At 48.5% G+C, this 22,993-nt stretch overlaps 1 protein-coding gene across 1 annotated transcript in view; it reads left to right on the top strand.

The window, feature by feature from the left end:
• ADGRG5 (adhesion G protein-coupled receptor G5) overlaps positions 1–22,302 on the top strand; it is a 33,828-nt gene extending 11,526 nt beyond the window's left edge. Inside the window, exons 5-13 of the mRNA XM_090063504.1 lie at positions 8,003–8,155; positions 9,126–9,242; positions 12,618–12,660; positions 13,672–13,778; positions 14,608–14,729; positions 15,836–16,104; positions 18,266–18,365; positions 18,985–19,250; positions 20,808–22,302. Of these exons, the coding sequence (XP_089919630.1) occupies positions 8,003–8,155; positions 9,126–9,242; positions 12,618–12,660; positions 13,672–13,778; positions 14,608–14,729; positions 15,836–16,104; positions 18,266–18,365; positions 18,985–19,250; positions 20,808–20,893 (1,263 nt within the window). The 3' untranslated portion in view covers positions 20,894–22,302. The remainder of the gene's footprint in view (positions 1–8,002; positions 8,156–9,125; positions 9,243–12,617; positions 12,661–13,671; positions 13,779–14,607; positions 14,730–15,835; positions 16,105–18,265; positions 18,366–18,984; positions 19,251–20,807) is intronic.
• The last annotated feature ends 691 nt before the right edge of the window (positions 22,303–22,993 follow it).

The following is a 22,993-nucleotide window of genomic DNA, read 5'->3' on the forward strand; positions in this document are numbered from 1 at the left end:
TTGTGTTCCTAAGCACACCACCTTTTGCTCTGGGCACATGCATGTTACTGACAAGGCCCATCTAAAGTATAAAGTAGACAAGACAAAATGAAACAAAAACCCTAGGTCCTACCAAAACTAGCAACCCATTGGGATAGCAGAGTCAAGGCACATCACCCTCTTCAGCCAATGGCACACAAGAGAGGGAGATGACTAGCATCATATCTGGCTGCTCCTGACTCCTCAACCTAAAAGACCAGATACTTGCTTGGGGGTAGATCTGTACAGGACAGGCTTCAGCACAAGTTCAGAGCTGGGCTCAATCTCAAACTTCTGGGGCCACTGCAAAGCATCTTAATCACTCTTCCACAGGCTAGAACCCACAATAAAAGCCTTTTCAAGTCACCCAGAGTAGGAGTCTGTTAGCACCTGCCCCCATTCATTCAGGCTGCCCTAGCAAAAAACATCTGGTAAGAGAGGACGTTGCAAAGTACCCTGGTGTTCACATTCTCACTCTGCTGGGCCAAGGGGAGAATGAATTCCAGAATAAAGGGCTCCTTGATGAAAATATGGTAAATATTCAAAACTTCCTCTGGACTTGCATCTGGATATGAATTTCAGTCTATGAAATCATATCTGTAATGTGATCCAGCAGTAGGTGATGTGGACTATTTTGCATTAGTTGTTTGAACTGTATTGTTTTAGGGGAAGTGGCTGAGTGGAACCATGAGTATCACTATATTAATTCAGTCTGAAGCTGACAAAGACATGCAGCCTTATGACCCTGCATGAAGCTGTAAGGAAGGGTCACAGACTGTTGTCTAAATGAAGGTTTGGTGTCTTCTAATTTCTATAAGATCTAAGCAATGTGGAGTGTGTAGGGCAGATTCTCATCCATTGACTTCATTGAATGATCTTCATTGAGAAAGAAGTGGAACTTCAACAATTTACACCAGCAGGGGTGTTTTTTCTACTGGTATTGTTGCCTCATTTATATGATCAAAATCAAGACAGATCTGTTTTTATCACAGTCTTTGTTCAGTTGGTAAGTGAGCCCACCAGGGTTGCAATCTGGTCCTACTAAATAAGATTTTTGCCATTGGCTTTAATAGGGTCAGGATTTCCTCCCAAATGATTGTGTTGTGTCAGCCTGATGAATCCCTGAGAATTAAAACAAAATACTGGGAAAAGCAAACACCAGTGCTAGGCCTGTACTAACTGTTGTGCAAATGGGTCATGCTCTTATCTCTTGTGTCCCTAATACTTAATAACATTCTCTCTTATGTCAATCAGCGTATGCAGCACTATAAAATAACTTGGTACTTAGAAATTTTCATTTACCACCCTCTGTTCCTCATCACTCCTCTCAGTGTGACAAGGTAGAAAACCAATGCCAAGCCTCCATTCCCAAGCTGCTATGGATCATGCCGCTTATCTCTACAGAGGTAAACACAAGCCAATGTGAGAGACAGCCAACAGTTTCCAGCAGCTTTTTCACTATTTCCTCTCCCAGCAACCCTCTCCCTCCCTTTTATCTGGTAAATTCTCAACTCAGCATGTATACTCGACAGTCATTGGTCCTTGGATTTCTCTCAGGCAACTCTGAGGTGTCTCCCCAGCCACCCAACAGAGATGCTTTGGGATCTGAGACATTCCACTTCTTCTCGCATGCCAAGCCCCTTGATCCTGCCTACACAGTATGGTCCTCTCTGTTCAGTACTGTTCTACTATCATTTCTGTCTCTATTGGCAAGTTGGGGTCTCCTGATTCATTGTCTATCATGACTGCTTTGTGCCTTCCTGCATGTTCAGTATGCCAGGAATGTGTTGTGCTCACAATTTGATGCAAGGAAGAATTTTCACTTGGGGCAGAGGCAATGAGGGAGATATTTCAGCTTTATCCCCCCTGACTGAATTACAAGTGCAGCAGGCACTTAAATTCACTTACATGGCCATGAAAGCATCTAGGAATTTCCTTAATGCTAGCCCCTGCATAGACTGCCCTGGGGGTTTCCAGTATTAATAGTCTAATAACATTTTGGCTCAAATTTGTTTACCCTGTAAAGCAGTCCTTCTTCTGAGAGAGCTTTGCATTATTATTGCAAGAAGGTTTGCTGATCTCCATCCTAAGGAATGGAACTGGGACTCATCAAAGCCAAGAGCATGAACTGCCACCTCTTGAGCAATGTGTCCCACAGCACACCTATAACAGATCTATATCCACTGCAAATCAGCACAGGCCCTGGGGCAGGGATATTAGACTCCTCAGGGAGTTACCCAAGCAGTGCAACAAAGTGCCCTTCCCAAGCTTTCTCAGATATACACAACCTGGTGGTGTTTGGCCAGCAGCTCGTCCTCAGTGTAAACAACTAGGGAAAAAATGTGTTATACCTGTGCAAACTTCTCATCTGGATGCCACTCAGATTCCCTACACAAAGAGCCAAAGATAGACTTTCAACCTCAAATTAACTGAGTAAAAGCAGAAGAAGACAGATTACACAACTCTAAGAGCCTAGAGCGGAAGGTTGGTCTGGGGTTAGGGCACTGGCTTGAAAGACCTGTGTTTAAGTCCCTGCTCTACCACATAGGTACTGTATCACCCTAGCAAGTTTTGTTGGTCTAGCTCCACAAAGGTGTTTATGTGTTTAATTCCTGTTGAATATAATGGGAGTTGCACATAGTAGTATCTTTGTGAATTGGCCCTTAGCCTTTTGTGACCCAGTTCTTCACATGAAGATCAAGCTCACCAGAGGGTAGGGTAAAGTGAATCCATAGCAAAGGTGGGCAATTATTTGGGCCTGTAGGCTACATAGGAAGTTTTGCTGAGATGCCGTGGGACAGGTCAGCATCTCCAACCCCTCCCCCCATGCAACAACTCATCCAGGGGTGACTGGTGCCTCCTGAGTCTGGGGAGGCACAACTTGTGGGAAGGCCAAAAGCCCCATATCTACTCCTATACTTCTGTGCTGCAGCTTAGTATTCCCCCTCCCCGCTCAGCATGCCACCGGCCCACACGGCAAAACAACTGCCCCATTCTGAGTAGTGCCAAGTCAAGGGCCAATCTCAGGGGGGGCACATGCCCCCCCTCATTTTCCCCCTACCTATGAACTCACCATGTGGAATGGGGGCACAGGGGGGTGGGGAGCGGTGTTCAGGAGTGGGACAGGTGGACAAGGCTGGGATCACAGGGCAGGGTCATGGTGAGGTGACAGCATGGGGCTGGGGCTCAAGGCAGAGTCATGATACACTGCCTGCGTGTCCCTGTGATGGGTGCTGATTCTGCAGGCAGGGGTATGTGGGGAGTGGATTGTGGCCCCAACCCTGTGATGTCACTGTCCCAAGATCCCAGCCTTGGCCCCAGCCCCAGCCCCAGCCCCAGCCCCAGCCCTGGATGCAGTTCCTTGCCCACCCACAGCCCCATCCCATCTGCCCAGCCACATGCCTATGCAGGTCCCAACCAGTCTCCATGGGCATGCAGGCAGCAGATCACAGCTCTGGCCCTGTCCTGGGCCCCATCCCTGTGCCATCACTGCCCCAAGATCCCTGGTCCTGCCCACCCATCTCACTTCTGGATGTTGCTCCCTGCCCTCCCATGGCTCCATCCCAGCCAAGCTCCCTGCCCGCAAGGGCCCAGTTCCTAGAGGTGGGTGTGGGGCAGACAGACTGGGGTGCCCAGGCAGTGGGGCTGGGTCTGCCAGCTGGAAGGAGCTACTGCTGGTGGGGCTACCAGGAAATAGAGTCCAGCCACCACAGTGCCCCTGCCTCACTGTGCACCCAGGAGTGGCAGGACCAGCTGCATGCAGCACAGCTTGGGCTGCCCCCCCGCATCCCCTGTACCCAGGAACCAAGGGATCCACCATATGGGCTGGACAAAATCTCTCGGTGGGCCAGATCTGGACAATGGGCCTTATTTTGCCCACTGCTGAACCACAGGAATCAAACCCAAGCGGGGATGGATTGGGGGGTGGGGAGGGGAGCGGGGAGCACACTGGGGGTGCATCTCCCTTTGGTTCCTGGTCCATTCAAAGTTTAAAGCCAACTGCCTAGCAGTGGCAGCACCACTTCTAGTCAGGCAACAGTGAAAGAGTCAGTTGACTTAATAACTCATTATAATTTACTTGTTTCCTTGTAATCTTCATTCTATAGGTGTTAACGACCCTATTTTCTTTTAAATTGTTCTTAATGGTTCCACTTCTTCAGCTATCCTTACTGCAAAGATTTCCATAGATTTCATAGATGTTAGGGCTGGAAGGGACCTGGAAGATCATGAAGTCCAGGCCCCTGCCCCAGAGGCAAGAAGTGCTGCTGTGCTTCTGCAGTTCTTCTGCAGTGCAGCCGTCTGTTAGTTGCTTCTAGTACTGTAGCTCCCATTTCATAGCCCTGCAGACTGTTTTTTAACTGTAGCTAAAAACATTAACCCAGGTGTGGAAATATTAAGTCAGGCGAACTTTAGCTCAGGTGTGGAAATCACTTTCCATGTAGCATTGGAGGCACTATCCAGATGCTCAGGAAGACTTGATTTTATGATCCTGAAAAATAGACCTATATTTAACTATAATGATTCCAGGACTAATAAAACAACATCTTTGGATTATTTTTGACTAGTTTGTTGTGTTTTATGTGATATAGCAAATTAATGCACATTCCAATATTTTTTTCTTTACTCTTAAAGTGAATAATATAGCTTTAGGCTCCCACTTAATAGTGAAGCTTCTAGTTTCTTTTCAGCTAGAGGAAAATGTGTGCTGTTATACTGATGATGCCCTCCGCCCCCTCCTTTCAAAATCCAGGTCCACCCATGAACCCAAGCATAAGGAAGCATCAAGCATGTGCAAAGTGAACGTGCTGGTATTTTTTTACAATTCTACTAGTAAGAAAAGTGAGTGTTGATTTTAAGTTCCTCAGCTTTCCAGGGACCCAATTTGAGACAATGCTGAAGAGGGCAGGTGTGCAAATCTTCTGCAAATCAGGCCCTTTTAAGGTATTTACAGTAAGGTCTCTAAGCATCAAGGCACCTGGAATTATTGGCTGCTTGCCAAGATCTTGATAAAAGCCTTAATGCAGTGATTGATCTGAAGCAAACCCTCTTATCCAGACTGCACTATGTTAAGGTGCATAACCAAGCCTTCAAACTGGGCCTCATCTCTAAAGCAAGCCATTTCATCACAGAGTCCAGCAAATTGCTTCTGTCTTCATACATTCAGTGCAGCTGAAAACTTCATATAGCTCTAAAGTTTCTGTAAATAAAGGTATGAATCAAGGAAACTGAGCAGGCTGCCTCCATCCTTTCTAATATTTTTGCTATTAGGTGAGAAAATTATCAGCCTTAGTCACATTCCTAGTCAAATGTGCACTGTCATCAAATTAAATCCTAAACCAGCTAGTTATTCTCCACCAGAGTGCTGTGGGGTGCCTTAAGCTCCTTTCAAGGGTGATGCATAAAGTGGTTCGTTTCTCTGGAGGCCACCAAAATCACAGACACACACTCATTAGATGGCACAAAAGGTGTATTTGCAAATAGGGTCAGAGCAGAGTCAAAAACTCAGATTACTCTGAACCCACCAAGGAATTTTGCAGGCTGTATTTATCTTTTTCCTCCTGGGCACGTGTGGAGAAATAGGAACTCTTACAGCTCACTTCCGTTTCATACAAGCATACATGTGGTTACACCACTACATACATCGCATGTATAGTATAATTAACTACTTAAGTATGCAGGGCGGAGAGGTAAATATGCATCAGCTAATTAAGCATGCTCAGAGACTACTATAGGTCACCAAGAGTTCAAACCCACCCCCCTTTCGAGGACACAGTCAGTTGAATTCCAGCTTCTGTAATCTGTATGAGAAAGGCTAGGGAGAAGCTGGGGGAGAGTCTGCGATTTAGTATAAGAAAAGCTGTGGCAAGGCTGGGAAAGGAAAAAAGTCCTTGGCAGTGTTTCTTTCTTATTGGGTGCAAGATGCAAGCTGTGCATTTCTAACAATACTCCATTTCTAACAATATTCCATTTCTAACAAGGCTGTCCAAAGTTGCCACACAATATTAGCACTGTTAGGTGTGGAAATATAGTTCAAGTGATAAACCCAGAGATTTCAAATAGGAATTCATGGCGTTAAAAACATTAGGACCTGCTGTGGTCTTTCTGAGTTCTTTGCAACAGGAATTGCTCTAGTATTTTTCTGTAGTCAAAGGCCGTGTACAGACGAAACGAGGAGCACATGTGTATAACACTTTGCAGTGGGTTTAATGCTTTTGTACTGCTTTAATGGTGTTGGTGTTTGCGTGCATCCGCAGCATATTGTGCAGTACTTCTAGCCACTGTAGCAAATTTGGTGGCGTAATGAGCCTTAAATGACTTGAGGCAAACTAAAACTCCTAGCTTGCTGCCCTACAGCCTCAAAGTGAAGCACCGTGCAGCTCCACATCTCTGCAGGTAGTTCTGCAGGCAGCCTGGCAGCAGCCCAGAGCCTGTCTGCCTGCCAGTGGAGCCTGCCTGCCTTTTCCCTGGAGCCTGCCTTCCTGAGCTGCACAGGAGCCTGGTGCTTCCCTCAGCAGCTGCGGTGCCACCTGGGACTGCCCAAGGTGGGTGCCTGTGGGCAGGTGCTGCCTGTTGGGGGGCCACTGCTGCCATGGGGGGAAACAACAGACCCCGCTCCCGCTCCACCCACTGGCAGCTCACCCTCCCCTCCATGCCACCAGAGAGGCAGGTAAGTGTGTGGGTGTGTGTATGACATGGGGGTTTACTTCACCCTAAATTGAAGTGGTGTTCTAAAAAACCCACTGCTTCAATTTAGGTAGCCTGTTTCATCTACACACTACCATAAAACAAGTCAAAGCTATCAGCTGGCATTTTCTGAGCACTGCCTCAAGTCTAAAAAGGTTGAGAACCACTGTCTTAAGCTAACCACAGAACAGTAGGAAATCTGAGGTCTCCTGATTTCCTTTCCCCACTTTTTAAACTATTCCTTCTTTTGACGTAATCTTGATTCCTGGATACTATTTCCCCAAAAGCCCTCAGCAAGATCATGGTTTGCAGCTGGGCATTTATGCTACATTCATCACCTTGGTATCCTGGTAGCTGACCTGCTGCATCCCTATCTTATCTGCTTTTGGGTGCCTATAGACGTGCTCCAGCGTGTTCTAATTAGAATGTGTTGGAGCAGACTCAATTAATTAATTGAGCCTGCTGGAGAATTCTAGTTACAATGCACCAGCATGTCTCGCCAGCATGTGTATTAAGTGTTCTGCATTTCAAAATAGCTGCAGGTGAGCTTTAACTAAAACTTATCAAATGAGTCTTAGTTAAAGCACCCTGCCGCCATTTTGAAATGTGGGACACTTAATACACATGACGGTGGGGCATTTTAATTAGAGTGGCTCTCTGGGAACAGCTCTAATTAAAACATAACCCTCTCCTTCCCTCTTCGATTACATCTAGAGGCACCCTTCATTTCTTGTTCCTTCAGCTTATGTAACACTGGCCTCCACTCCATTGCTATATACATCTTTGCCACTTTGTGCTGTGCAGATCCTGTTATTATACTCAATCATCTATTGCAGATAAGTCTCCAAAAGCAGCAGACAAGAACAGGCTGCCACTGTGGTGAGCAATGCACAGGCATAGAGGAGACACCAAAAGGAATGATGGTCTTTGGCCTCCTCTGCTGGATGGTCCATATAAGAGGTTTATTTTGGCATCTCTCTACCAGTTTAATCGTGTAGATCAACTGCTAGGAGTTTATTTATTTAGTGGTCCAGATAGGGTCAGGTATATGAGAGAATATTTCTGTCCCCCCAGCTACTGTTAAATCTCAGCTGAGCACCCCTATTTTTATCCTTTGGTTGCTTCACTTCTCCCTTCCTCAGCTATTACCTAGTGAACACTGTACTGAAATGCATGTTGGGGTGAGGGATTTGCAAGGCAGCACTAAGATCAAGTTTAATCACAGCAACCTGTTTCCCCTCCTTCAGCTATTGTCTTTTCCTGGTTTTTTAAACACTAACCCTATTTTTGTTGGATGCAGTGGACAAACATTCCCCCCCCTCAGCAGATATCCTCTTCCAAGAAGAAAGGACATGCCATGAGTTTCCCACCAGTGCTGTTGGAGGGAGTCCAGCAAAGGACTGAAGAGCACAGATTCATCTGTATTTATATCAATAGCTCTTGTGCCTTCCAGGTTAGACACGCTCTGAGGTTTTAACAGAGGGTGGGGCAGGTGGGAGGGAAAGACAGTTTGCATGTACATTCAGAAATCTTGGCAGACCAGTTCAGCAGAGCATGCACATGGGTCACTGCACTAAGATGCAGGCAAGTTCAGGCACAGCATGGCAGCTATGTCACAGCACACAGCAACACTGCTGGTTTACAGAGAGGAAATGGAAGGGAACCTAGTAGAACTGGAAGTTTATAGGAATTCAAACAGAGACAGGGTATGAGGTATATTCTATCCAGCCTAGGTACCCCAGACTAACATACCTCCTCTTGCAATGAAAGCCCTAGGGATTTGTAAAGACATGGCCAGCTTGTGGCCAAGCTACATCAAGAAATGGCAGCTGGGTTTATGAGCTTGACTGCAGCACACAGCCAGGCCTCCTCCAACCTTTTGAATGCTAAGTGAATAGCTTCTTACAGAGCTTCACACTGGAAGGTAGAGAAGGGGTCTCTAAATAATCTGTCTGTTCAGTCAGACCTAATAAACTATCTGTACGTGTCCACAGTACAAGCACCCATAGTGCATAGGTGTCTAGGGCTTGTGAACAGTGCTGGATTGAGAGCCCCACAGAGTGCCTTGCCCACAGAATAAGTGTAACATGGGCAGTAGTAGTGTGAGATGCTCTTTGCTGCCCACCACCATGCCTCATGGTTATGCCCCACAGTGACAGGATAGCTCAGTCTGTATGGCTGTTCAGTTCCTATGAGCACGGCAGTGATGGTTTTCATTGTGGGCATCTGCCTAGTGAAAACTGAACTGAGACCACTCTGGTCATTTTACACAATCCACCAGATTGCCCACAGATAGGAGCAAATTTGGTCATGGCCAGCTGATGGGGCATTTAGAGCAGCAACCTTCAGAGGAAAAGCTCCTGTCCCATTGCCTTCTCTGTCCCTGATACTGTTCTGGTCACATCTCCTCTCTGGCTTTGCAGGATGAAAATAACAACACGCTGCTAAACAACTACATCTTAGGGGCTACTCTAAGAAATATCTCTGTAAGGAACCTCAGTCAGCCTGTGGAGATCCGCTTCTGGCATGACCGTGTGCTGGTAAGGGACCTGGTGTGGCTTTGGAGGGCCCTTGCTGTAGTATGGGTGCAGGGGCAGCTACCAGCAGCCATCTGTCTTGGGGCAAATGAAGTAAAACAGAATGCTGGAGTGAGAAAGAGGACACCAGTGAAGTTAGTATCTCATGAACACAGCAATCACTCAGATTCAGTGTGATTCCAATCTGCTGCTTTTGGGGAAGACTCTGGCCAGTGTCCGGCTATCCATGCAAAGGTGACAGTGAGGCTTAAGGAGGGAATCTCAAAGGGAACTGTCATCCCCTGCTCTCTCCTAGTGGTCTCCCCTGGTGCGAGTTGCCTGCCAGAGGATGAGAAGAGTCAGGCTGAGAGCTAAGTCTCCTGTACTCTGTACCACGTGGTAGTACTGGCTGGGCACAGCAAAGGAACTGTATTCCTCTTGCAATGAGGGGATGTGGCAGACATGCCCTGCACACTGCTGAGGAGCCCCTCGGATAAGTTCTAGCTGAATAAGATGTACCAGAGAACAGAAGCACCTGCTGCAGGAAACAGCTCTTGGAGAATGACCTCTCCCTGAACCCAGGAGGGAAGGGTAGGTGCAGGGTAGGAACAGAGTCTGCATGGACCTGGGTAGAGCAGCAGTTGGGGGAGTCCCTGGAACACAGCTAGGTTCTTCGTGCGAACCCAGTACACGTCACTGCCTCCTGCCAACTCCTATCTGAGAAAAGGGGTTGAGGGCCAGGCCCTGTGTCTACTATCTTTGTCTAGACTGGGGAGAAGGTGGTAGCCCTTGGGTGAAGAGAAATGCCAGCCAAGTCAGTATAGGGCAAGGTAAACAAATTGTGTGACCCTATAAAGAATCCATTTGACTTTTGAGCCCTCTGACGAGTGCCTGCTTAGTACTGTGTGCTCTCTTCCATCTTCCTGCAGGCACTTCTGAAACAACCAGTGTACAGGTTTCCCTCACTTTATAAGGGGTCTGTATGTGTAAATTGGCTCTTATGCAATGACTCTTTTTATACCAAAAATTCATTATATGCAAGGTAAATTCACTCTTGTGCAATCAGTGTGGTAGAAGCCCAGTCAGCTGCTTTGCGCGCCGCATTGTGGGAGTGATGTGCACCAAAATATAGTCTCCTGTATAGATTTGTGCTCATCGCTCGTTGTCTGCAACATGTGTTTCTGTAGTTGCCATCCCCATTATGGTAACATTCACCACCACCCTGTCCTTGTGTGTGCTGTTGGTGAGTACCAAAATTGTCTTGTAAAAGTGATAGAAATGGGTTTGGGGTCAGTACAGTAGAAGTCTTGGAATGTATCTCTATTTGTTATATTGTAAAGTGGGTTCCCTTTATGCAAACTTGAGTTATGTGCCATTTTCCAGGAATTCATGTACAGCATAAAGTGAAGGAAACCTGTAGCTGATTTTGGGAGAGAGGGACTAAAACTGAGGGAAAGAACACAAAGGACAAAAGCATGTGTCTGTTGGCCAAACAATAACTAATAAGCTGTAGAATAACTGATAAGAATGGAGGGCTGGATCGCCAGGCTGTTGTATATCTGCTTTATGGAAGGTATATTCATTTATGCCAGCTAGAAATCTGGGCATGAACAAGGAGAGAAGGAAAAAATATAGGGTGCTCCAATGCATAGCAGCAGGCAGGAGTAATGGGTGAAATAGGCTGAGTGGGCTGATTATCCAATATTGCCTTGGTACATTATGGGAGCCTCCTGAGGGAGGCCGCCTCATCGCAAGCTTCAGTCAGTACTGGCCTGGGCAGAATTGCAGGGCATCCACTATGGAGGGCAGTGCTGCCCATCTGGGGGTGATGGACCGAGTGATCCCCCATAGCAAGACTTTTCCCTCATGAGACCAAGTTTCACTTGTCACAGGGAAAGAAGGGAGCACACCCCCCTCACCATTAGAGCTGCGCGAAATGGAAGCGTTTCGTTTCGACTAGCGATTTGACATTTCAACAGAACAGTGTTTCATTTTGACTTCTGGTATCCCCTTCTGAAGGCATGATATGTGATAAGTTTCAAGAAGATAGGTGCAGGGGGTTCAGAGAAACTGCACCCCAAAATATTGAGAGCAAAACTCATGTCATGTGTATGTGTTAAGCCACAACAGGGTCAAAACTGCAGGGATGCTAGCCCCTTCTGAGGCAACACAGCCCGCCATGCTTCAAGGAGGTAGGTGTAGGGGGTTCAGAGAAACTGCACCCCAAAATCCTGGAAACAAAATTTATCTCGTGTGTGTTAAGACACAGTGGGGTCAAAACTGCAGGCTTGCTAGCCCCTGCTGAGGCCACAAAGCCTGCCAAGTTTCAAGAAGGTTGGTGCAGGGGGTTGGGGGGAACTGCACCTCAAGCTGCTGACAGGCAAAACTCATGATATAGATGACACTGTGCATGTTAAGGCACAGCAGGCTGAAAACTGCAGGGGTGGTAGCCCCTGCTGAGGCCACAAAGCCTGCCAAGTTTCAAGGAGATAAGTGCAAGGGTTTGGGGGAAACTGCACCTCAAGCTGCAGACAAGCAAAACTCGTGACATGGGTGCTATTGCAACTGTGTCTGTCTTGGGGCCCCGGTGGCGGGGGGGTACTACTGTAGGCCTGGCTGCTAAGCGACTATGTTACCAGTTATCAATTAATCATGATTCACTCAGGAACCAGCTCAATACACAGTACCTAGCTACTACATAATGACGTAAGGAGCATGGATTAACACCTACAAAACCACAGGCTAAGGAGAGGAAATAATGAATACAGACAATCAACTGCCCCAAGACAGACACACTCAGTTGCACAAGCACCCATGTCATGAGTTTTGCCTGTCAGAAGCCAGAGGTGCAGGGCCCCAGAACCCCCCTCCACCTATCTCCTCAACAGCTGGCAGGCTTTGTGGCTGCAGCAGGGGCTAGCAGGCCTGCAGCTTTCATCCTGCTGCTCCTTAACACATGCAGTGTCACCCATCTCATGAGTTTTGTTTGTCTGCAGCTTGAGGTGAAGTTTCCCCCAAACCCCTGTACTTATCTCCTTGAAACTAGCAGGCTTTGTGGCCTCCACAGGGGCTAGCATCCCTGCAGCTTTGACCCTGCTGTGGTTTAACACATACAAGTGACATGAGATTTGCTTTCAGGATTTTGGGGTGCAGTTTCTCCAAACCCCTGCACCTATCTCCTTGAAATGTGGCAGGCTTTGCAGCCTCAGCAGGGGCTAGCATTCCTGTAGTTTTGACTGTGCTGTGGCTTAACACATACACGATACAAGCTTGGCTATCAAGATTTTGGGGTGCAGTTTCTCTGAACCCCCTGCACCTATCTTCTTGAAACTTAGCATGCTTTATGCCCTCAGAAGGAACTACCATTTCATGTGTCTCTTGTTTTCTTTCTCCTATCAGGACAACTCCACTGCAACGTGTGTCTTTTGGTTGAAAGAAGCAGGTAATTACAATTCTCATGGGCCACCCCCTAGCTCTGTTAAAGCATCCCTGACCCTCATGGTGCCACCTGCCAGAATAGGGAGAGTAAAGAGAAAAAGTTCAAGTCAGTGGAGACTGTGCTGCCTCAGAAACCTGGATAAATGTAGGGAGAACACAGGCAGCTGAGAAATACCAAGATTCATGCTATGGCCTCCCCTGCCCACTATGATCACCCCTCTAGCCCTGAAAGATAGGCCTTCTGACAGTGACAAGTACATCAAGTTCCCCCTGCCCCCTCCCCCTCCACATTACTATCTATGGAGAGTCCCCAGCACACTCCACTTTGGCCAGGACTCTGCAGCTTCTAAGGCTACCTAGGGGTCAACCCAAACACTTAAAACTGGTGGCCAAAATCCTATACCCCTTATCACATGTGACAGGGGTGCAGATCTGGCACCAGGACAGGCAAGGCACCCTGCACACAGCTAATCAGGGCATTGGCAACCTCTGCACACTCAGGAAAGCAATCTCCACTTAAAGTTTTGGTTCCTGGCAGGGTCCCTCAGGTACAGAAGCTTCCAGGGCTTGGCAATGCTCACAGCTGGATCTGACAGGATGGAGGTGCAGGATATCCTGCCTGAGCAGGACTGAGGAGCTAGCTTGGGCATGTTTTCTCCTGTCAGCTTTATCTAGACATTCCCCTTCACACTTTGAGAACAGCTCTCAACAGTTTAGCACCAACAAACACAGATCCTGGTCCTGCTTTAGCTTTGACCCAAGTCCTGACCCTGAGTCCCAACTCACCCCACATCTCAGGGATGGCTGGCTCTTCTGTTCACACTCCCAATACCACAGGAGCAAAATATTAAGCTACATTTTCAAAGACACTGAAATCTTATTGAAAATCATTGTGATTTGGGCTCCTAAATTACTTAAATGCTTTGCACTATGTTGCTTATGGCCTTTTACAGGGCTGGTCTTGTTCTGTGGCCACTGGCTGTTTTTTTTTTAAGATCATTTCTCCCTCTTGCAGAGAATGACAGCCAGGGGACCTGGAGCAGAGAAGGCTGCAAGACCATCCATGAAAGGCACATGGTCCTGTGCCAGTGTAACCACCTCACTTACTTTGCTGTGCTGCTGGTAAGGGTGCCATTTCTCCCCATGGCTCTTGCTTAGTAATGGGGCAAAGACTCATTTTCATAGCTGCTGTAAATAGTACTGGCTTCTATGGCCAGTTTCATTTTCCTTCACTGAGTTCCTCTCTGCCCCCTCTGTCTTGGAACTCCAGAAGAAATGATCCAAGAGCATCTCCCACTGCGCTTGCACTGTTCTCTCTCCCCTCTTTCCCTCAGTGCAGCCAGACACCTTCAAAGCCCCCCTGGTCTCCATCACAAGGTTGTTTCCACTACCTTATTTTTCTGTCATGTCTTCCCTGGCATTTTCAGAATGATCCTGTGCCAGGGAGCATCACCTTTTCCCCTGATGTATGCAGGATTTCAGAGGCATACATGGCCATACTCTAGGACAGCCTCACTCCATAACCTCAGTTCTGTGGGGCTGATACATGTGTGTGCCTGGGAGCCCCTGTAGGACTACAGGAGAGAGTTTGGTGATTAGACAGTAATGTGTAGTAGGGCAGGGCATGTATCTGGAGAGCAACTTATGGTTGTGACAAAATGCCTTTCATTCAAACAGCAGCAGAGGGTTGGTGCAGAAATTTCACAGAAGGTTCCCTCCTCAGTCACCTACAGAGCTATAAAAATAGGCATGAGATAAGACAGACAGACACCAGTGGTACCTGGAAAGCTTCAAGGATGTGTTGCCAGGTTCAGAAAGTGACCTAGCTAGGAGGTCAGTGAGACGTCTGAGGAAAGGATCAGAGATCAGGGCTCCAATGAAGAAAGAATTTGCATGCCAGAAGGCCTTGCCCTTTATAATCCTAATCCCTTCCTTCTTCTCTTTTATGCAGCAAATCTCCTCAGAGGACATCAGTGAGAACCTCTTGGCTCCTCTCACCTATATCACCATCATAGGTTGCAGTATCTCAGCTGCTGCCTCTTTTCTCACCATCCTCTTATACCTTGTCTCCAGGTAACTGTGCTGCAAATCTCATAAAGCTACCATTGCTGTTATTTTTTTTTAACATCTGTGAGGTGAAGGAGGGAATCCTGGCTGAGCTGGTCCAATGGATACCCCCGAGAACATTTCTGAGCCAAGCTGAGCCCTGAAGATGAATTGCTCCTGATGTCCGTTAGAGTTGCGCTATGGGTGAAATCATCCTTCTCTGCACAGACACGCTCTCTTTTACAATCCCCCAAGCTGTTATACTCTTGCCTTGATATCTACATCATTTACTCATTTTCTCCCATGCCCACTCCAGGGAGGGATCCAGTTACCCCTTTCCATTGTTGTAGCCTTTACAGTAGAAAAGTCAAGAGGCCAGCTCCTTAGCTGGTGCCAATCAGTATAGTATCATTAAGGTCTATGGAGAGACATGAGTTCATAAAAACAGGTGATTTAGTTGAGGTCTTGGCTGTCATGGCTATGAAGTGATTTACTGAGGCTGCTGGGCACATATCAATCTTATGGTTGTGTCACAAAGGAATCAGGGCTAGGAAGTCTTCAGTAGAAAGGTTCAGCTTATACCAGTCAACCCTCCCTGTGGAGAGACACCTTTTACCACCACAAGAATGACTGGCTCCCCAGTAAAATAAAGTGTACCAGCAAGAGCACTTTATGCCAGCATAACTGTCACCACTGGGCTATGGCTGGTAGAGAATTGACAGAAATAACACTCTCTCTAACCCACACTGCTAGTGTCAAAAGTCTTTAAAGTACATCTTGCCCAACTGTGTATACTGGCTGTAGACAACATACAAGGTCTCCTTAAATCATGGGCTGGATTTAGCTTCCATGGCAAGAACTGCCTACTACACTACACCTGGGAAACGTGCAGTTTCCAAATACCCCATGATGAGACCATCTTGCATTCATCAGCAAGATGAGACACATATATGGCATTCTCCTGAACCTCACACTGACCTTTCAAAACTATACTTACCTGAAAAGGCAGGGAGGGGTGTTAAAGGAAGAAAAACCAATTTGAGTAGGTGTATGTTGTCTGGTTTTCAACCCATTCCTATCCCCATAGCATGTGCAGCCAAAGGAAAATCTTTCATTTACTGACTTTATTTCAGAAAAAAGAAGGGCGACAATACAACGAAAATCCACATGAACCTCCTGGGTGGCCTCTTCTTTCTGAACAGCTTCTTCCTACTCAGCCAGCCCCTAGCATCGTTTACTCTCATGTGGCTCTGCAGGACTGCTGCTGTATTCCTTCACTACTCCCTGCTCTGCTGTTTCACTTGGATGGCCATTGAGGGCTTCCATCTCTACCTGCTCTTGATCAAAGTCTACAACGTGTACATCAGGCGATACATCCACAAGCTGTGCATGCTTGGCTGGGGTGAGCAAAGTTTCCTTTGTCCTGAAGCCTCCCTACCTGACAAGTTATTTCCCATAATGAGTTGTTGCTATGCAGACATCTAGTATTTGTATACACAGTACTAAATAACTGTCCAGTAACTGGAGTTACTGCACAGTAGTGTCACCAAATGACTTTTAGGTGACACTGACTGCACAGTAGCTCATTACTACTGTACAGTAGCATCACATCATACTTCCTGCCACGCAGTGCTACTGCACAGTAGTAATGAGCTATTGCATGGTTCATCTCATGTAGATGTGGCCACTAGAACCCTTTCCTTCTGGTCTGTGATGTGGCACCGAATTTCAGTGAGTACTAGATTTGAATTTCAGACATGGAAGATGTCAGAGGTAATGACAGAGAAAGGGCCTTGGTCCATGGGAAGGAGAAAGAGTACCCACTGCTGCTTAATGTTTTCCTTTAGCTGAGTTTTGAGAACAAAAGGATCAAGGTTGTGGTTCTACCTCCCCCCGAATTCTGATATTATAAAAGCCTAAGTCTGTCTGTCTGTCCATAACGCTTTATTCATGCTCTGATTGGCTGACAAACAGCCAATCAGAGTGTGAACAACTGTTTCAACAGGAACTGGTGGTGGGGACAGGGGACGGTGGAGGGGTGAGGCCAAGGTTGCTGGCCTTGCTGCCCCTGCCCTGCTCCTTTCAGGTGGTGATGGTGGAGGGGGGCTGAGACCACCACAGCTGGCCTTGCCCCCCCACCTCTTACTTCTTGCAGGTGACAGTGGTGGTGGCATGGGGGGAGTGGGGTCAGGGAGGGGGCAAGATCACCAGCGCTGGCTTCGGCCTGCCCCTCCCCGCTTCTGTTGTCACTGCCTGTAGGGCCCGACGTGGGATGACATGGCAGTGGTGGGGGGAATAGTAGGCGTACCGTGGTGGTGGTGGTGTAGGGAGGGGAGGAGTGGGCCCAGGCCTGATGTAGGGGAGGAATGGGCCTGAGGGTGGGGAGAAGCCGGGCCACAGCGGTGGGGGGAGCAGCAGGTCTGGGCTGACCTGGCAACAGCAGGGAAGGGATGGGAGGAGTGGGCTCAAAGCCAACGTGAGCGGGGGAGGACTGGGACCAAACCCAGGCTGGAAGAGAAGTGGCCTCACTGCGGTGATGAGCAGCGGGCCTGTCCCAAAACAGCCTGACACAGCAGCAGCTGTGGGAGGGGAGGAGCAGGCCCGGTCCCACTCCTCCCCCACCCCCGACTTTCCCACGTTGGCTCTGAGCCCACTCCTCTCGTTCCCCCTGCTGCCGCTGGGTCGGCCCAGGCCCGCTGCTCCCCCTGCCATGATAGCCCAGCTTCTCCCCAGCCTCGGGCCTGGTCCTCCCCCTCATCTGGCCCGGGCCCACTCCTCCCCTCCCCTCCCCTCCCCTCCCCCTACCACTGTGGCAGGGAGTGGGGAAATGGGCCCCAACCCCAAGCAGCAGGAGGGAAGGGGAATGGGCCTGGATGGGAACGTGGGGCTCCATCCCCGCCTGCTCCCCCCCCACATCATTCTTGATGGGCAGTTGGCTAGTTCATCTATGAATTATTTAAAAATTGTGTCTTTTGCTTGTGTCGTATTGACGTACACAGTTAAGGAGCTAAGGGCTGATTATAAAATAGATGTCTGGATTTGTTTCCCAATTCCTCCCCAAAAGCTGCAGGGTTTTGGTTACTGCCAATTTCTAATGTGTGTGTTAAGTATGTAATAAAAGATGTTCCTGTTAACCTGGAGCAGGAACATCAGAACCATTCTCCTGCATGGCCACTTCAGTGTACAGTAATGATGAGGGACACGAATCCAACTTACAAAGGAGTTTTCTGTCTTGATGTTTCTATTCTCTAAAATGGCTTGGTGTGGCTATACAGCTTTCTCTCCATCTTCCTATAGAGAAGGGTTTGCCCAGCTTCCCTCAGCCCTGCACCATTATTCTTTCATCATTTCTTTCATCTTCTATCTCCCCAACTGGATCTTCCCTTCTTCTTTTCTCCAATCTACTCCTTTCTTTAAGGACTAATTCTTTTGTAGTCTACCCAGCTTCCCAACACAACTCCATTTATGTGTACATCTGTATGTGTGCTTGTTCAAAACTGTAGGAATCTTTTACCTGGCTTTTCCTTCATGGATAAAGCCTGTTCTGTTTTGCAACCTCACAGGTCTGCCAGCAATAATAGTGATTGGCATTCTCATCGCTAAGAAAGAGGTCTACGGGTTCCATCAAATTAAAACCAGTGGTCACAACTACACTGCTACCATGTAAGTGCTGAACAAATAAAGGATCTTCTTCACATGACCATGATAATCTACAAATAACCATGTTGTGCTGTAATGGCAACTAGCAGAACTAGATCCAGGGTTTCCCAATAAGTCATTGTAAAGTGCCTGTGTCCTAGCTCTGGTTCTTTCTTCTCGGGATGATAAAATGGTGGCAATATTCCAGAAAGCCTTGTATTGTACTTCCACAGAAACTGCTATCCATGAAGCACTGTATGCAGATTCATCAAGAACAATAATATTCATTTTTATTATGACAATACAAAGCTTCTATATAGTCCTTTTCACCCAGAAACCTCGAAGCACTTTACAATGGAAACCAGTATCATGATGCCCATTTTACAAATGAGAAAACTAAGGAAAAGCAGTTGGCTTTCTGACAGTCCTGCAGTGAGATCAGCTTTCCTGTCTCATATGCTTTGCTATCTCTGGGTTTCCTCTGATTGCATGATTCATAGGCAGGATCCAGCTTTTGCAATCTCAAGAAGCTATGCCATTCCCAAATTATGACTTCTCTTCTCAGCTATATAGTGCTAACCCCCATGATCTGGTGTCATCAAAATTATCATCATAGTTTCCACTCTTTCTTCTTCTCACGCAGGTGTTGGATCACATCCAAGAACATCCATTACTTTATCAACCTGAGCTATGCCGGGGTCACCATGTTCTTCAACATAGTTGTCTTAGTCATCGTACTGAGGATGCTGAGGAACTTTCCCAGTCAGGGAGAACGAGCAAGAAGTGACATAGTGACAGTGCTAGGGTTGACATGCCTGCTGGGAACAACCTGGGCCTTTGCCTTCCTCAGTTTTGGTGTCTTCTTGACTTTTCAGATCTTCCTGTTCACCATCATAAACTCCCTCCATGGTTAGTGACACTGCAGGGCACCCTATTCAGACTGCGGGAGATGGGGAATGTGGTGACTGGGATGAAAGCAAAAGTGGTTTAAGACCTGGAACAAAGCCCCCTCAAGGGGACTCTGCAGAAACAATGGGTGGCACATCTGCCTTGCCTCAGGGTAGTGGTCTCCAATCTTTTTAAGCATAAGATCACTTTTTGAATTAAAGTGCAACACAGGATCTACCATGCACCACCACCCTCTCCCTCAGCAGGTCAGTCTGTGTGGGAGGGGAGGGGCTGGGTGGGGCACAGATTGAGGCCCCCGCAGTGAGAGAGGGAGTGGGGCAGAGACAGGGGCAGGGGTGAGTGGACTTCATGCTATTTTTGTTGTTATTCTTAACCCTAGTATCTGGAATTAGGATCCTTGTGTTGATAATTCGTGGGATTTCTTTGTTGTCTTATCAGACTCAGCCTGATGAAAAGAGGTTCTAGAAAGCTATGAGTCCCCCTAGGGTATAATGAGGAAGCAAGTGAAGGCTGAGCTGGGTGGTAGGAGGATCGGAGCCCAGGTGGCTTGTCCAGGCATGCAGGGGGTGGGCAGGGGAGAGGCTCCCACTGCTGCACGTACCCTGGCAGAGGCCCAGGGGGCACATGCCCCCCGCAGTCTATGTGTGGGGTGGAGGCAGCTGCCACTGCACACTGGGCTTTGCACCCTGAACCCCACTGCAGCTGCCCCAGGAGTGGCGCGGTGCCACGCGTGTCCTGCTGCTGAACTGAGCCACGCCCACTGCCCACCCAGTAGCAGGATGCACATGGCTGCAGCAGAGCTCAGGATGCAAAGCCAAGTGTGCAGCGGCAGCTGCCTCCACTCTGCACACAGATCAGGGGGCACATGGCCCCTGGGCTTCTGCCAGGGTGCGTGCAGTGGCAGGAGCCCTCTGTGCCCCTGGACACACCACCTGGGCTCTGACCCTCCCATGACCTGGCCTGGCTGGGGCACCCACTCACCCAGTGGCAGGAGGTGTGGCAGGGTGCAGAGAGGGAACGTCCCACTCACCCGGCCCAGCCCCAGTGGCAGGGGGCATGGCTCAGCCCAGTGGTGGAATGCATATGGTGTTGCATTGCTCCTGGAGAAACTGCAACTCTGTATCTCAGTCTGGCGGGTCTGAGCGCATGTGTGCATGTGTGCGTGTATGCTCAGCCCCTGCCCCCAGACTGAGATTTTGTCAGAGACTCTGAGATCAACCAGTCAATCACAATCAATTGGCTGATGACTACTGCCTCAGAGGTTTTGTTACCACTTCTTAGGAGCAGCCAAGTCCAGGGTTCTGTTGCCTGCTGCCACTACTTCTTTGATTAGCACGGTTCCTAGCCACCACCTGGTCATCACACTTAAGCTGCTGCTGCCTTTGAATCTGGACATTGCAGCTTTTTCTGTGAGGGGAGTAGGGATGGGAAGAGATGTGTAAGTCAGCGTAAAGCCAGCAAACAATGGGCTTGGTGTCACCCATTGGTTACCATGGATGTGAATGGAAGAAGCGTAGTAGCCAATGGTTTACATTTGGTGTTCCTGTCTGCCTGCAGGGTTCTTCATCTGCCTCTGGTACTGCATCATACATCGGAAAGTGGATGGTGGCTTTACAAGTGAGACTTCACAGACAACAAAATAAGCCATTCTCTTGGCTTGTGCTCCAGGATGGCACAGCCCAGGGGCAAATCATGGTTCAAGAACAGACTCCCTCGTGACAGAACCAGTCTGCTCCTGACTGCCGCACGTATAATGAGATGCTTTGAGAATTGACAGGTGTGCCAAGGGTGTTCTCTGCTTCCAATAAGAAAAAGATACAGTCTTCAGGGCCTTGGCAAGTGAGGCACGAACAACATAATAAACCTTGAATGGCCCTTACAAAGTGTTCATCAGGGGACTTGCAGCCCAGCACAGTCTGGTGTGTTCTGAATACTCAGGAGACTGAGGTGCAGCAGAACAGCTATTCTCATACTACAGAATGGCCTGTTCCCTACAAGTCTTAAGGAGACAGTGGGACTGTTTGGGGTATGTGTCCTCTCTGCATTGCACCAGGCAGCTTCCTTTGCCCCTGAGTGCACAGTAGGTATAAGCTGCTACTGGATCAGCATTAGCACATACTCACACTGACAGCACTGTGTCATTCCACATAGGTGTAAATGCCAATGGAAAAGAACAGAGCAGGGCAGAATCACACTCTGTGTGCTTGTCCGCACCAGGAAATACAAATAGCCCAACAGGACCGTATGTTTGCTTTTGAATTACATAGTGAAAAATTCCTCATATGGAAAGATATTGAAAAAGCCAGAGCCTGAATGATTCAATATTTGCAGGTTAGTCTAACCTGCCTAGACTGAACTGATTTGCAAGTGAACAGACATTTGCTTTTGACTCCAGAAATGTTAGCACATGCCTGCAGTGACTCAGGCCAGGCACCAGGGGGTGCTAGAGTGTGCTTTTGGCTGCATGGAAGCTGTGTTGGGGGCAGGGAGGGTGTGTGGCCAGCCAAGGCAGTAGCTTAGAGAGAACTGGCAAAGGTTTAATTCCCCACTCCCTGATCCACTGGCACAGACCCAAGCTGGGGTCCTCCAGGTGCTCCCCTCTCACTGCCTCAGTGGTGCGGCAGGGGTGCAGCCAAACGCTGGCCAGCATGGCCCCCTGAGGCACAGAGGGTAGGGAAGAGGTTTATTCCTCTCAGGACTGCAGCCAGGGTCTGTCAGCCCTGACTATCCCCAGCATGGGGTCAGAGCTGCCACAGACTGTGCTGGGCGAGCAGTAGCACCGGGGCTGGGAAGGGTGGCCATAGCCCCCCAAGCCCCACCCCCAGTGCTGCTCGCCCCGCGCAGTCTGCAGCAGCTCTAACTGCCCTACAGTGTGCCCCCCTCCAGGAAGAGGCTCATACTCCAGGACACCATGACAGGGGGTACTGCCCCCATCAAGGGCCCTGCCCCCTCACTGCTCCAGCGGGGGTCTGGTAGACCTCAGCTGCGGTCCCACGGAGGCAGTGGAGGCAGAAGAGGGAATAACCCTCCTCCCTGTCCCCTCTGCTTCAGGGGACATACTGACCAGTGTCTGGCTGTCCCCCTACCCCCCACCACTACAGCAGCAAGTGGGGAGTGCCAGGCAGAGCCCGGCTTGGGTTCATGCTGGTAGGACAGGGAGGGAGGGAATTAAACCTTCTCCCTGGCCAGTTCATTTCAGGCAACTGCTGGGGCTGGCCATGCCTCTACCACTGCAGCAGCCAGTGGAGAAATGTCTGACAGGTCCATGCTGGTGGGACAGGGGAGAGACAGGGGAATAAATCTCTTCCCTGCTCCCTTCTGGGGTCAGCATCTGGTCAGATCCCTGCCCCTGCCTCTCTCTCATCTGACTGGGGAGCAGATGGGCAGAGCCAGCCCTGCTCTGCTGTAGCAGAGAACATAGCCCAGCCCACAGATCATGCCAGGATGCTGGGGAACTTCGGTTTAACTTAAACTAGGAAGGGGTCTAGGACAGAAGTTGTATAAACTGGTTTGAGCTCAATCAGTTAAGTCTGATACCACTTTCAACCAGGTTCATCTCAAACTGTTTTTTGCCAAAGCCACCATTTTGAAACTGGTTTATTTGCTCTGAACTTATGTTCTGTTACAAGTTTAAACCAGTTGCTGATCACTTAAACTGGTTTGTGTGTAACTTATGTCCCTAGCCATGGGCATCAGTCACTTCACCCTGGAACAGGAGTGCCATACTGGTTCAACCCAATGGT

Source organism: Crocodylus siamensis, chromosome 9 (assembly GCF_052110815.1).
Source record: "Crocodylus siamensis isolate JL-2025a chromosome 9, ASM5211081v1, whole genome shotgun sequence".
In the NCBI taxonomy this organism is placed as follows: Eukaryota; Metazoa; Chordata; order Crocodylia; family Crocodylidae; genus Crocodylus; species Crocodylus siamensis.